Source organism: Typopeltis vanoorti, chromosome 18, assembly GCF_054136105.1.
Source record: "Typopeltis vanoorti isolate ZY-2024b chromosome 18, IOZ_Tvanoo_1.0, whole genome shotgun sequence".
Taxonomy (NCBI): domain Eukaryota; kingdom Metazoa; phylum Arthropoda; class Arachnida; order Uropygi; family Thelyphonidae; genus Typopeltis; species Typopeltis vanoorti.
The window spans coordinates 57,002,776-57,019,188 of NC_143566.1; the positions used below are offsets into that span (position 1 = coordinate 57,002,776).

The 16,413-nt window shown below is 32.3% G+C and overlaps 1 protein-coding gene and 3 non-coding genes across 6 annotated transcripts in view; all 4 read left to right on the top strand.

Moving 5' to 3' along the window:
* The window catches only part of LOC150096689 (large ribosomal subunit protein uL11-like), a 37,850-nt gene that overhangs the window by 8,177 nt on the left and 13,260 nt on the right, over positions 1-16,413 (top strand). For all 3 annotated transcript variants that reach the window (XM_090408212.1, XM_090408214.1, XM_090408213.1), the window contains exons 2-3: positions 1,084-1,157; positions 8,352-8,532. In XM_090408212.1, the coding sequence (XP_090264338.1) occupies positions 1,084-1,157; positions 8,352-8,532 (255 nt within the window). The remainder of the gene's footprint in view (positions 1-1,083; positions 1,158-8,351; positions 8,533-16,413) is intronic.
* Positions 7,431-7,561, top strand: LOC150096690 (small nucleolar RNA SNORA57). The gene has a single exon (XR_016549878.1). It is a non-coding gene; the product is annotated as a small nucleolar RNA SNORA57 (small nucleolar RNA).
* LOC150096691 (small nucleolar RNA SNORA57) lies at positions 7,646-7,776 on the top strand. The gene has a single exon (XR_016549879.1). It is a non-coding gene; the product is annotated as a small nucleolar RNA SNORA57 (small nucleolar RNA).
* Positions 7,861-7,991, top strand: LOC150096692 (small nucleolar RNA SNORA57). The gene has a single exon (XR_016549880.1). It is a non-coding gene; the product is annotated as a small nucleolar RNA SNORA57 (small nucleolar RNA).

A 16,413-nucleotide genomic window follows, 5' to 3' on the forward strand; every position in this document is an offset into this window, starting at 1 on the left:
GATATTTATTAGAATCATAATTTGGAGGCTTGCATCATGACAGTGCTTAAAAGGAAACCCAGTGTTGCCATCCAAAAATTACATATAATTCATCTCATGTAATACTTTGTAAAATTTTAGTAGCAGTACCAAATTCATCTGTTAAAAAAAAATGTTCTGAGTGAGTTTCTTATTGGCATATTTTGAAGCTGCACTTTGAAGATGATTATAACATTAATTATAACATTTGCATTTCATATGTATACATTTCCATTTATGGTATAAATTGCATTTAATCCAGCAGTTCACGAACTGCTGAATGCATTACCCTCTTTCTTGGCACGCCTTCATTCTTTTGATGAAGATGTGAATGCTTATAGGGTTATATTAAATGGAACAGATGCCTTCGGTGCCAGAACTTCTGTCTTGGTTCCATCCTGACTGATTCCAAACATGTATTTGTTGTGTGTGTGTGTGTGAGAGAGAATTTGATTTATACAAATGTACAAGTAGTTGTGTGTCATAGAGGAACTTGTGATTTTGTGCTTTAAAGCTTAATGTAACCTTTTTTTTTTTTTTTTTACTGAAAGTATACCAAGGAAATTATGGTGAAGGATGTGTAGAAAGCAATTTACAAAAATTCATAATTTGCCTCCATATTAGTTTGCATTGGTGGATAAAAAAATGCAAAGTATTGCTAGATCTATAATTTATGCAAAGTTTGTTCCACACTGATCATGAAAAACCCAGAACAGTTAGATGTTTGCAAAGATTTTGTTGAAACAGCTGATAGTGAACCTGGTTTCCTAGATAGCATGTATTATTGGAGACGAGAGTTGAACCTATTAGTGGGTCCCATACTGGGTGACATTCATCTATCACCTTATTCTAATTTCTTTTCTTGAAATGATTTTCCAACTGTTGGCTTAAAAAGAATTGAATTTTTAAGAATTCTACAAAGTTTTAGGGCAGTTTTGACAACACTTGGAGAACCAGTTACTGCAAAGTTAAAGAATATTTAAGTGCTATTAGTTATTATCCATTTTTTATTTTCATGATACTATTGACTTGTTGCACTCCATATAATTGAATTTATTTTCTTAGTTTATCTGAGGGTTGTAGGTGGTGAAGTTGGTGCCACTTCCTCTCTTGCACCAAAGGTTGGACCTCTTGGCTTGGTAAGTTTTTAAATTGTTTATTGAAAAAGTTTCACTGAAGTTATTTAAGTTTTAATTAGATAATTGTAGCATATGTATGGATCTTGATCTGGGTTGCCTTAGTATTGCACTATATGATCTGAAAGGCTGAGCTGTTTCATTTTGTTATTTTGTAGTCTAATGCATATTTTCTGTTGGACTTGAAAGCTGTAGATGTTGGTCATATTTAAAGTGTACAGTTTACTAGCAAATTAATGAAGATCTATAATTATAGATTTGGATAACAGGTAAATTAACTTAATTTTTCACATCCTGGACTGTTTAGGTGACAGCATTTTTTTTTTTTTCCCTATGGAATGGCCTTTTCATCAAACAAAACATTTAAATAGCCTTTTGCTGACGATGGTACTCTCCTCTTCTATTGAGAAACCTTGTAGTACTCAAATGATCTTCCAGTGCAGATACTGTTTTCACATTTTAGAGTTGTTCCACTAAAAGTTCTTGACCCATTTCAGAAGAGTGATTAAGTAGCAACTAATGACCCATAATGTTATGAGTTCATTACTTTTCTACCCAGACATTTAGTTTCTTCTACAGATGCTTTTAGCCTTCTAGACAAATCTAGAAGAACAAAACAATGAGAATATAAAAATAATTTGCTTCATTTATTTGGGAAGTTTAGTCTAATAAGAAGTCTAATACCTGTTTAATTAGGATAGCTGGTAATCTTTACTACATGGGATTTTGTAAAAATTACATAATCTTGCTTCAAAAATTTTGTGCTGATGAATTAAGGCTGTTTTATGGTGCCAACACTGGATTGTTCCTATTGATAAACACACTACACTGTTTGGATCAGTAAAAGCAATGGATTGTGTAAGTGTTACTGTCAGAACTGATAAATGAAAGCTTAGTTATTGGAAAAAGGGAAAAAGTACCTCCATGCTTTAAAGCAATTAGAATGGAGAGTTTATCGGTTGTATCATGCAAACAAAAATGCATGGATGATATATGCAGCTTTAAGAATTGTTTCGTGAGTTAGAATGGAAACCAAGAAAAATATTACTAGTTCTTAGCAGTTACTAAGGAAGTCAACTATAAAGTTAATACAATTTATGGCCAGCAGTTTGGTAAGGAATTGAACATCAAGAGCATCTAAAACTCTTTTGTGGTTTTAAGCATTTTGTTATTAATGTGCTAGATTCAGCCAGTAATGAGAATGATGTCCAATCAGACATGAACCATATCAGAAACTGAACACTTTGCATCCATTAAAAATAATCTTCAATGCTATAATCAAAATGAAGATTTGAAGAGGAAATTGCAACAAACCATCAGAGGACAGAAGAATGAGAAAGTGATAGTATGACACTGTAAGTGACCACTCAGGATAATTGAAAAATTGGTACTGGATTATGACTATTTCATGCAGGAAGGCAATGCTCTGTCTGTACTAAATACCTGTGCTGAATTTGTTTAATTGCAGTGGAATTGAGCAAAATAAGCAAAAATTCTAAGAATGGAATTGAGCATTTTTAGAATGCTCAATTCCATTCTTAGAATGCTATGAACTGCATGTGTAAATACCCAAAAATAACTGGAATTATTTAAAAAAAAAAAAAATCAAAGTTTATAATATCATATCTAGTCTCCTTCAAAGACTTCAAAAGACTTAAAAATGTCCTTTTGAGGACATTTTTATTTCAAGTATATATTTAATAATAGGAATTGTTAATTTTTCATATTTTAATGTTTTTGTCCTATATGCAACATCCCCTGCATTCCAATTTGAAAAAAGGAAACCATGTGGGTCAGTACACTTTTTGTGTCATGTTGTACCATCATTTAATATTGTGGTTTAAGCCAATCAGAATACAATTTGGTTGGCTAAATCCCAAATTGCCAGGCCATCCTCGTTCGTTCAGTATCCAGGTAGATACCTAACAGGGTGCACCACGAGAAGGTGAGGATTGGACATTAGATCAGAATCCCTGGTTGGTTCTTTGCATTCTTTTTAAAGGCTATGTTGGGGTCTCCTCTTAGTTATACAGCTTTGACCCTTAAGCATCCCCATGATATTATTTTTATAGCAAATATTCAAGCCAATTAAGTTCATCTATAAGTCTATAATTTTGCTTCTCAACAAACAAAAAGCTTATCTTAAATTGTATTTTATCTTATGTACACTCATCCTTTTAACTCTTGATTGATGCGACTTCATTTAATTGGGCCAGGTTATGCTATTCCTGATATGGCCCAATTAACTGGAATCCACTGCATTTGTATTCATTCTCTTAACTGCTGTCTTGGAATGTTAGTGTTCACATCAGCAAATATGTCTTCAAATCTCATCTTGCCATATTTTTTTTAAAAGGAAATCAATTAAAAATCGGTTTCTGATTTCCATTAAATCTGCACTGATTATTCTTTTGAGGAGCAACTGTGCAGAATGTCACTGAAATACCGAAGGATTGACAAGTCAGATCCCCTTAGTACCTTCATGAATATATAAAAATCGCCTTGAATTCTCTGGTACTACTAATACTGTTAATTATATGTGGCTGTAGAGTGTAGTTTCAACTAGTTTGCTACCTATGAACATTTTTCAAAATTTCAAAATTTTTTATTTCAAATATATTTAATAATAGGAATTAATTTTTCACATTCTAGCATTTTTGTCCTATATTCGACATCCCCTGCATTCCAATTTGGAAAAAGATCAAGACAAGGATGCATACTCTCACCATTACTATTCAACCTTTACAATAAAATTGATAACAAAAAGATCTCTAGAGAAGTGGAATAGAGGCATTAAAATAGGCAGACAGTCACTAATCTACGATATGCAGATGACAGTAATAATAGCCACAAATGAACAATTAAAATCCATCCTAAATCAGTTAGAATGGGAAAGCTTAAGCCATGGTTTACAAATAAAGATAAAACCAAAATAATGATTTTAAACAACGCAGAAGAGATAGACATAGTTGAAATTGCTGACAATTTCAATTCCTTCTACCTCAGACGATAATAACAAAAGAGATAAGAATAGCACTAGCTAAGAAAGCAATGACTAACTAAGATCTGGAAAGACTGGCACATCTACCTGTGCAGTCTTTCCAGAAGCTTGTAGAAATCTTTAGTTTTTTCGATCTTTGTCTATGCTTCTGAGTCTTGAACAATGGCAGAAGATGATAGAAGAACTGAGGCGTTTGAGCTCTGGTGTTGGAGAAGATTGTTAAGAATGTCTTGGACAGAAAAATGAACAAACAAAAGTATCCTAGAACTGAATATCCACACAATACTTACAAAAATAATTGACAAGAGAATTATGCAATATTTTGGACACATAGAAGGAAAAACTGCCTGTAAAAAAAATAATCACCCAAGGTAAACTGTGTGGAAAAAGAGGGAACTCTCCAACAGATGGATTGACCAAATATCAAGAATCACTGGCTTAAACTAGAAGTGATAAGAGAAGTACAGGGGAGAAAGAAATGGTGAAGCATCATCAGGAAGGTCACGAGTCCTTTGACGCGAGTTCAAAGCGAGTCCTATATTCAATGCTGCATGTTACACTTGAGTAGGTGGGTGTCTGTGTGTGTGAAAGACATTGAGTGAATTTTTCTTTTTAGAATAAAAGTTTATCTAAAGATGTGTTTGGCAAAATTTTAAATTGATAGGATTTCAGTCATTAGATTAAAGTTAATGACAAGTTGGTATACTTAGAAGAATGAAGGGAAAAGCCATTCAAACAAAACTTACTATAGTTTTGTTTTAATTCAAAAATTCTCATTTATTTATTATGTTTTAAGACTTATTTTTTTATATTTACATTCAATACTTACCTTCATCTGCTTGCATAAGATGTTAATGTCACTGTTTTGTTTTTTAATGTGACTTCCATCATTTCAAAATGTAAACCTGTTGTGCATTTATAATATGGGTAGGATAATGGTTGTAAACCAGGACCTGCTTCAAGACCAAATATTACTTTTTTTTTTGAAACCAGAAAAAGTAATTAGGCTGTCGGCTTGCACCAGGTTAAATCTGTCATCTAAAGAGAATTCACAGTACACAAGTTCCACACAGTTGGCTGGGAGTAAAATATTCACTTGGTCATCCAATCAGAGTTGACACTTCCACGTGAATCTGTATTGTAGGCTTGCTAGCTGTATTTTGAGCTTAATAATACCAATACATCTTACAAGCCACTGGGGAAACAAGTGTTTTGCATAGTCCTGATGTCCATTTAGTATTAGGAGTTTAAATGAACAAATTCTAAGACGTATATGAAATTAAGCCAGATGACTTAGCATTAGTTTTACATAATTTAGGTTTAAGAAAAATCTGCAAATTAGCTACTTCACAGAACTTTGAACTTGTCATGTGTGCTTAAAGTCCGATATCTGATGAATTTTCTCTCTAAAAATTGATGTGCGGTTGTCATTGCTCTGGTTAGATCTCAGATTAATATGGTTATATTCAACTTTCATTTAATAATTTAAACTTCAGATTTTTGGCAGGATGTCACACAGTGGATTCATGATAATTTTTATTATAGTAAAAAAGAATGAGATAAAAAAAAATAGAAAACATCTCTGTTCAGCAGTTGCATCATTAAATTCCTGATGTGTACCCATGGGGTGGGGGATATTGCAATAGTACTACATAAGAGATCATTATTAACTTCCTATCAGCAATTCTTCTCCAAATTAATCTGTTATCTATCTCCCAATACTATCAGAACCTTGTATTTTGGTTTTCGAAGACACATCTATAATCCAATTAAAGGTTTGTCTTCCTCTGGAACTTCTTTATGCCATTCTGACAAAAAATACTTGTTTTGCTAATCTTTCCTTTCCCATTGTGTTTAAGTGACCATCATACCACCTGAGATTACAAGATCAAGATCTTTCCTAATATCCTCCTTTTTAATATGAAATTGCCATTGATGCCATCTGCTTATTCTCTTAATCTTCTCAGAACTCACCTGTGGACTCCTGTCTTTGATCAAGTGTTATTTCTAACTCTCAGATCCATCAGTTTTTAGTGTTTAGACTGATTTCTCTTATTCCATATGAACGTATTCAGTTGTCTTCTTATCATGCCAGCTTTGGTAGTTCTGTTGTCTGTTTCCATATATAATTTGTCACCTTTGCTAAAAAATTGCACCTAAATATCTGAAAAGTAGTGTTTGTTCTATACATTCTCCATTCAGGACGCAGTTGACATTTTCAGTGCTTCTATTTTCATTGTCTTGTCAAATTCTTTTAGCAGATGCCTAGTAGAGCAAACTCTTTCAACCAATCGACTACAGGAATAGGTTTATAGTGGGATGTTTCCTATAATATAAGTGTGGTATTTTGGTTTGGATTTTTCAGCAGCTTGTTATAGCAATATTTGCTGTATTATCAGTATTGAGTTGATTACATTATCAGTTGCCTGTGCATGTTGTCTTAATTCGGTTAACCAGAGGTACAGTAATTGCAGATAAAATCTGGTATACTTCATAAGTATGCTGTTATAATCTAAAAATTAATGTAGGCATTTGAGTCAAGTTATTGACAGTATCAGGTGACGTGTCATAAATAATGGCATCAAATGGCCAGTAATAGTTTCAGATAGTAACATCCTAATGGCTGTGAGATCACTATCCTGCTTATTAGGAAACAAGTGGCTTGAAAAGTCCCATGTTTCATCTTCAGAGTTTGGATTATGATTTTTATCCTGCTCATAGTATTAATATGCAATAAGTAAAATATTTCATGGCTGGGATTAATCCATCTTTTTATTTACATAAAAAAGTTTGACTATATATGAAGCTTAGTTTTTGTTTCCAAGTTTTTATTTTTCTTGTTATATAGAGTATTTTAATTTGATACTGTGTGGAAAATGTTAAGTGTGTGATAATATGATGTCTTAAAACAAAAGAAAACTTGTTATTTTGCATGCATTTATTAAGTGCATATAATGATTATGCATGAATACCAGGATGATAATCCTATCACATTAGAATCGTACCAGTCAGATTAATTTAGCATATCTGAATTCTTGAAATAAGCTGAAGAGCATTTAATTTGAAGATTTTCTTGGAAGTGCTTTAAATAAAACAGCTTATGAGAATTACTGAAATTATAAGATTTGAATAAAAGTTCCAGAAATGAGGTATTGCAGATGTTTAAAAACATTAGTGTAAAACACAAATACTATAAGTTGCATTTCAGTTGCATAAATTTTCTATTGGTTATGGTATAAATAGCATTTGATTTAGCAGCATGAACTAAGTGCATTACCCTCTTTCTTGGCACACCTTCATTCTTCTGGTGAAGATGTGAATGCTTATAGGGTTATATTAAAGGGAACAGATGCCTTCGGTGCCAGAACTTTTGTTTTGGTTCCATCCTAACTGATTCCAAACACATTAGTTGTGTGTGTGAGATTGTTGCTAAAAACTATTGGTTATGGTATAAATAGCATTTGATTTAGCAGCATGAACTAAGTGCATTACCCTCTTTCTTGGCACACCTTCATTCTTCTGGTGAAGATGTGAATGCTTATAGGGTTATATTAAAGGGAACAGATGCCTTCGGTGCCAGAACTTTTGTTTTGGTTCCATCCTAACTGATTCCAAACACATTAGTTGTGTGTGTGAGATTGTTGCTAAAAACTATTGGTTATGGTATAAATAGCATTTGATTTAGCAGCATGAACTAAGTGCATTACCCTCTTTCTTGGCACACCTTCATTCTTCTGGTGAAGATGTGAATGCTTATAGGGTTATATTAAAGGGAACAGATGCCTTCGGTGCCAGAGCTTTTGTTTTGGTTCCATCCTAACTGATTCCAAACACATTAGTTGTGTGTGTGAGATTGTTGCTGATCTACACAAATATTTATTCACTTGGATGGTCAAGGTGCTGATGTTTTGAAATTGTATCTTGTATCCCTATGCTATGTGACAATTGAAACAATATCTGTGATAAGTTTCAAAGATGGGTTATGAGTGTCTGGATATGTTCTTTGAGTAAAGATATTAATTAGCTCTTGGAACAATTTATGCTTCTGATCTGAAGAGTAAACAGATGCAAAGCATTTTTTTACAATGGGTTTAAAATTTTGGGGGGGAGAAAAGCAGAATAATTCTTAGTAGGGGGGAAAAACTCATAAGCAAAACCGTACTGTTATTTATTTATTATTATTATTATTTTTTTAGTCTCCAAAGAAGGTTGGTGATGACATTGCTAAAGCAACAGCTGACTGGAAGGGTCTAAAGATTACTGTTAAGCTAATTATACAGAACAGACAAGCACAAATTGAAGTTGTGCCAAGTGCTGCTTCACTTATTATTCGAGCATTGAAGGAGCCTCCTAGGGATAGGAAAAAAGTAAAGCATGGTATGTATCTTTTCCCCTACTACTCCAATTTAAAACTAATTCAATATCTACAAGTGTCAAGTATCCTGCCATAATTTATATTTTAATATCTTTATTAGTAAAAATAGAAATTAATCCACACGAATAATTAACTGATTAACTTTATTTGAATGAACTGTGTTCCAAACCTATGAGATGTGCAAGGAAGGAATGGCTCCTCAGCTGAAGATAGCCATTCTCATGCAGTATCAGGAATATCCCTCTTGAAAAAAGAGGGTTATCCTTCTTTTCTCCCCTTTCCCATACAAAACAAAGCAGCTAAAGAACATGCAGTTAACAGAAGCTAACAGATAAAATTGCTACTAATTTTGTCTTGGAAGTCCTAACATCTAAATTATTATTACGTCACACCTCCAAGCAGTCCAAAGACTGCTCCCCACTCAATCCACCAACTACAGCATACCGTATCATCTACATCAACACCACCTACTGCTCACTACCACTACTAGTATTTTCACAGACAATCACAAATATCCATGTCCTCGGTGGGATTCAAACCCACAGCCTTTTGGCTGGAGAGCTGATACACTAACCATTCGGCCAACCAGGCCAGCAGTTATTAGCTTGAGAAATCAACTTAATTTACTGTGTTGAATAAAGTGATCTCTTGTTAATGGTTAATTTACAGCTGCTTAATATAAATTTTTTTTTTTTCCAAATTGGCTTTAAGCGAGGTGGATCTGTGAATTTGAATATAACGATTTACTACATCTCTCAGCTTAACAGCAAAATAATAATGAATCTTTCTGACCAGTTTAATAAATCATTCTTCAGTCCAAAACTTAAAAAAAAAAAAAAAAAAAAACATTTCTGCTGAAATTTCAGGTTTTTATAAAAACTGAACATCCCATCCTCAGTTGCTGGACAGTGCAAAATAAGACCCAATACTTATAACAATACTAAAGCATATGAATGTAGATAAAACAAGCAAATTGTGAAGTAAATGTAAAAGAATTCTTACATTGCTTTACAGATCTTTGGACAGGTAATATTAACATAAAATAACAAGAAAAGTTGGAAAATGCTTACATGGAAGAATTGAAGGACAACCTAAATTAAAAAAAAAAAAAAAAAAAATAGTATCACCTAGAGAAGATGGGATAAACTCTGAGCTATATAAATTTGCCAGAAAAAAAATTTCATTGGAGATTATTAAAATTTTTAAATAAAATATATATAAATGGACAAATCAATAGAATGGAATACAAGTATAGTAATATGTATATTTAAAAATTGGGATAAAAGAAAATCTAATTAGTGGTAATTAGGTTTGTTTATTAGTTTATTGAAGGTATGCTACAGAATATATAGTGGAATAATTAGTGAAAACATTAAATACAAATGGATTTAGAAAAGGCTTCTCTACGGGTGGATACAGCTTTTTTTTTTTTTTTTAGCTGCTTATTGAGAAAAGGGAATTTAATTTAGAAACGCATTTTGTTTATAGATTGTAAAAAGCATTTGATAAAGTAAAAATACATTGATATATTACAAAGAATAAATATATTTAATATTTTATTACAGGCAATATTGAATATATATCTATACAAAAATAATGAAATAAAAAATTAAATGTATGGAAAACAATCTATGAACCAAGTTGTAAGTCAGGGATGTCCTCTGTATCCAACACTTTAATATTTATATTAACGAAATACAACACTTTGAGTAACTCGGATATTTTCCAGAATAATACAATAAATGTTATTTTCAAATGACTGGGTAATAATATCAGATATGGAATACAACTTGCAGAAAGGTATATCATTTAGTAATAGTAGAACAGTTTGGAATGAAAATATCCATAGATAAAACAAAAAAAATTAATACTTTTAATGGGACTTGTGCACTTGGCATAAAGTAACTTTATGGCTTACACATGTAGCAAAAATTAGAATTGGAATTTATTCAAAAATTGATATATTTCATCCATTACATGGACTTTGTCAATGAGATGGACCATTAGCTACATTCAAAAGATGAAAAACAATGGGTCATAATTCAAGTGCATGACTTATGAACAGTTAATAGTGATCACTTCCCAAAATTTGGATATTGGCATGCAGTCTGAATGGTTTATTTTTTGACGATTGAATTTGACCTTGCTAGAATGAAGTTTAATCTGGTCTGGTTCCAAAGAACTTTGCTTAGTATTAATAGTGTGTGAAGCAAGGCCAGACATATCCAAAAAACTAATATAGTTTTGATGTTCTTCAGTTCTAAACAATAGTTTGGAACTGAAGGTATTTGAGACACCTGGTAAGGGAAGAGGTGGTATGCATCCTTTGTGGATGGTAGAAAGAAAGTAAGTTTCCAGCTGGTTTGAAGGAAGTATACAGATTGAATTTTCGAAGAATCCTTGCTATTTGTTCCAAGGTTCCTTTTAAGGTATGTATTGAAATTCTTTTCATATCAGATTGTAGTCTGGTGTGAAGGATGATAATTATCACTAAAATTTTTGAATGGTAGTTTTATTGTATTGATTACATATCAGATTGCTTTTAATTTTATTCAATTCATCTAACAAGGGAATCAGAAGAGTAGATCATATAAGCTCTATGTATAAAATCTTGATAATACCCATTTTTTGCGATGAATGATGGTTGAGCATGGGTGAATGCATCTAAGTACAGCTTGGCTTACGATAAACTGAAAATTAAACATGACCTCTGGGATTAATAATAATTAAGTTATCCAAAGGGTATTTGGTTATTGGACTGGTTCAATAGAGTTGATACAGGAATACAAGGAGCTTATTTTCTCTAGGAACTGAAGTAATTTTGAATCAGTGTGGGACCAGATTGTGAATATATCATTAACAAAACACAGCCATATACGAGGCTAAGGGAATATAGTATCAAAGAGTTATTTTCCTAAATGTTCCATAAAATCTGCTAATGCTGGTGAGATAGGACATCTCATCACTGTTCCTTCTATTTGCTTGAACAACTTATTATTCCTTTTAAAATAACCTACATTGGTGAATTTAAATAGATTAATAATATCCTAAAATCAGATTCTAAAAACCAAAGTTTCTTGTAGTAGTAGTAGTATGTTGGTGAAAAGTGAGACTACATCAAAAGAAACCATAATCTCATTATTAGGCAGATTGCTGATCGTTTTTGATATAAGAACTGGAATGGCCAGTGAGATTCCAAAGATGATGAGGGATGTGTTGCAAGGTAGTAAGTGGGAGATCCAATACAGTCTACTATAGAGTGTGATGAATTCATAGTTTCTGAATAGTAGTGGCATCTCATGATTGTACATTATCTAATAATTTGTTTAATTTATTGATTTAACTTTTTGTTGGATCCCCTGCTGATAATACTGTATGTTGACCTATCTCTTAGTAAGCCATTTTATGATTGTATTCAGTAGTATTCATGCAATCATTATTTTGGATGGACTGCATTGATTAGAACATCAAGAACATTAGATATTTGGGAATACAAGAAGTCTGGCCTTGTTTCGCATGCTATTGACATTGGACAGAGTTCCTTTGACCCAGACTAAACTTTTTCATTCCAGCAAGGTGAATTCAATTGTCTTTAGAAACATGAAACTTCGAAATCGTCCAAACCTTGAACTGATTAGATCCAAGTTTTGGGAAGTGATCATTATTAACTATTCATAAGTTTTATTATTATATTATTTTTTATCTATAGATTTTTTTACAATTATTCATTTGAATTATTCAATAGTGCAATATCATGTACTTCGGCTGCAATTGAGATGCGAGCTATTATCTCGTGAATTACGACGTTATTCATTTTTTGAATACAGTTAATGGTCTGTTTCTGTGATGTAATGTTGGGTGAAATATATTTGGAACTAGTTCTGTATAATTTTTGTTACATGTGTAAGCCATAAAGTTACTTTATAAACTAAAACATTTTGTGGACATATTCCAGTTAAAGTAAAATAGTTATTAATAATAAAATAATAGAACAATAAATACTTTTAGCTTGGGTGTGAAATGAAAGAGAAAGGGACATCAGATTTAGAAACTTAAATTTTTACGGGTCTTATAAATAGAAGCCTCAATCTGAATCTTGTGCAAAAAAGAAACATATTTCAAAATATACGATACTTTAAATATAAACAAAATTATAGAACATGTAAACTGACAAGCAGTGCTATCCTAAATACACTGATTGTGTGAGAAGGTCAGACCTCAAAAGAAGCTATTGGTTAAAATTACGATCAAGTATGTTGGACAGATAAGGTCTATATCAGGCCTGTGGCCTGCAATGCTATTTATTTTGGCCTGTCTGTCTGACTGATTTGTTTAATCATATGGGGTAATGTGAAATTAGACTATTTTTTCCTAGCATTGAATTAAATTTTTACTAAGACTGCATGTTTACGTTCATGCGATTAATGTCACAATCATGTTTCTTTCAGTTCAACAATAAATTGCATTTGGAGTTATTCCCACTGTCATTTAATAACATTATTATAATCGCTTCGAGGTTTTATTAGTGCTAGTGTCGCTGCGGGGAAATTCAAAGTTAAGCTCCGTGATAACGACTTGATGTCTATGAACGAGAACGAATCGTATTACACAAAGTTGGCACTGCCAACTTTTTGTAATGTCTCTTATAAAGGCATTCAAAATGAAATAGTTTGTTTGAAAGTCAACTTGCTAAGGGGGGGATATGTCACATTTCTTAACTTGTCGACAGAATATTCCATCAGAATATCATTCAATGGTGGGTGGAAAATATAAGAAGCACATATCACTTCTAAGTGAGGAGTTTCAGAAAAGAATGCCATTTAGTAATGAAGACGAAGTCTGCATAAAAGTGATTGAGGATCCATTTTCTGTTGAAGCAGGAAATCTACCTGTTGAACTCCAGATGGAAGATATTAATCTCCAGTGTTCTGAAAACTGTCAGGTCAAGCATAGGGAGAGTATTTTACAAGAGTTTTATTCTATTCTGGATCAGGATAAATTTAAAAGTTTGTTGGATACTGTCTACCGGGTATTTTGTATGTTTGGGAGCATGTACTTGTGAACAAACAGTTTCGGTCATTAACTTACAAAATCAAACAGTGTTTATCTTTAAGGGATATCAATTTAGAGGCCATATTAAGAACGGCCACTTCAAACATGACACCAAACTTTGATAAAATAGTGGCAACAAAGAAATGCAATGTGTCACTGAGAATAAGTGTGATATTCTCAGTGAAATTATTAGTAAACTTTGTTTATGTTTAAGTGATTTTTATTGAGAAATTTTGCAGCTATATCTGTTTGTAAATAATTTTAATTTTAACTAAAAAAATTAAATATGCATATTAATTAGTATTTACTGTAGACCTAGTAACAAATTTACTTAAGTTTAGCTGCAGTGGACTGGTCTAAGATTCTAGGCCCGAAGTGATCTGGCCCTTGGTCAGGTGGTCCAAGTTGGGTTTGGCCCTCAAAGACAATCAAGTTGTGCAGGCCTGACCTATATCCATATTTAGTGTTGTGATGAGTTGATGGAAGTCTAGATTATATAGTTTGCTTTTGTGATTTTAGGCCTTTGTGATTGAAGAAAAGAAATGACCTCCATTCAAACTATTACTAGTGAAACTTATCATGGATATCACCTTACATACATCAGTTTATAGCAGATGACAAAGCTGAGACTGCCTGTTTAGGAAAAGTTACTAGTATTTGATTTTTCTCATGTTTTGCATCGGATGATGGCTTTGGCTGAAATATAAATTGCATAAAAAGTGATTGTTCTAAAATGAACAATCACTATGGTCAAGTCTGCCACATAGACTTTGCACACTGAAATGTACATATATTCTCTTAATTTATATGTGAAATTCATCACATATAAATTTTGCGAGTAGTTGACTAATTACGTGTTATCATCCAAAAATGATATAATGAAATTTATCATTGCATTCATATTAACAAGGATATATTTCTTGTTCAGATGTTGCAGTGAGATAGTAAGTGCCTCTCTGAACCATGGTCAAGTCTGTCATATAGACTTTGCACACTGATTGAGATGTACATATATTCTCTTAATTTATGTGAAATTCATCACATAAATTTTGCAAGTAGTTAAAGGTGTGCTTCAATTTTTTTTGGGAAGAGATAAGAGGCTAATTGTACGTGAATTATGACTTGTTATTCATTTTTTTTGAACATAATTAATGGTCTGTTTCTGTGAATGTAATGTTGGGTGAAATATATTACTAATTTTGATTTCCTATGATGCAATGTTCTTTGTCTATCCTAAACTTTAAAAAAAGGTCTATCTCTTTGTGGGGCATTTCTTGTTGGTATATCTGTGGACATGGGTTCTTTGACTGTAATCAGATTTGTGGATAGGAGAATGGCTGTTTTAGGGTGTATTTAGAAAATAATTAGGACAAAAGGTGTAAATCTGAACTAACATTGAGCCATGTGAGAATGGCAGTAATAGGGGCAAGAGAACAGCTATGAATAACAATGTTTTATTGAACAAATAAATTAATTTTTTTACAGCTGTGATATGTATGCATCCAATAAGTATTGGATATGATGGGCATAATTTTAAAAAAAAGTATGAGAGAGAGAGAGAGAGAAATGTTTGAAATATAAATAACTAAACCAATATTAAATTAAACAGCTTCTATATGCATTTATCTTGTAACTCAGTAAATAATTATAAGGAAGGGCTAATCTAATCAACTAATGTTGGTCAGGTGATTCATATAGGTATGGCAGGAATATATGGAGCAGCAAATCTTGTACAATTTGCTGTGCTTGTGATTGTTTATTTCAGTTTTATTTATTTTTACCAAAACAAGCCTTAACGTACAAGCCATTAGGAAAAAGAAAACCAGGACGTCCTTAAAAGATTCAACGATGATTTCTAAAGCCGGAACAGGCCATGCTAGGCCTAAATCCTTGACGTGCATGATGATGATTTATTTTGCTTGATTTTTTCTAAGAATTTTCTTTTATTTACTGATCTGTATACACTTTATATGAGGGTATATACATAAATATTTTCTGATCACCAGAATTATCCACCCTTTTGCAAATCCTGCATTAATTATGCAAGTTTTTTGTTGAAGATCAACCAATACAGCCCACTTTTAACACATGAAATTTTTCTTCAAGAATAGATGCATTTTTACATACTATTCTTTCCTTTTGAAGACTAGAATAAAAATATTCTTATAACATCAAAAACATTCCATACCCAATACACTATATTGCAGAAGCAAGACAAACAAGCAGTTTGATTGTATCACTAAATATGGTACATTAAATATACAGCATACACGTAAACAAAAGTTTTATTGTAGTGCCAAGCATAGTATCTGAATAAATGCACCTGTTCTAAACACCTGCTTGATGTATATGCAAAAATGTGTGTCATTATCATCAATAGGATTCTTCAGTTTGTTGCCAGACGAATTCTTCTTCTGTGTTTGCCAAACTTGTACATATCTGTACTATAACATCTTATCTCATCATCCCATCTCACTCCTGGTCTACCTGATTTCTGATAACCAATTCTTGGTGTCCACTTGGTTATTGTTTGTTCATCTGTTGTCAGACATTATGTCTTACCCAGTTCCATTTGCCTTTTGTTACTGATACAATGTCTATTACCTTCTGCTTCCTTATCCAAATATTATTCTTTTTATCTTTATTTTGAAAATGGTTCTTTCTATGTTTTGTAGTGTTTTCAGTTTTTCTGGATGTTTTAGTCAGGCTCTAGGTTTTCACGATCATGGGTCATTGTTGGGTGTACACAACGGCTTTAGATCTTTCTTTTTAGACAGTTTGGTGAATTGTTTTTAAATATATCTATAATGGTTAAAAACTTTCTATCCTGT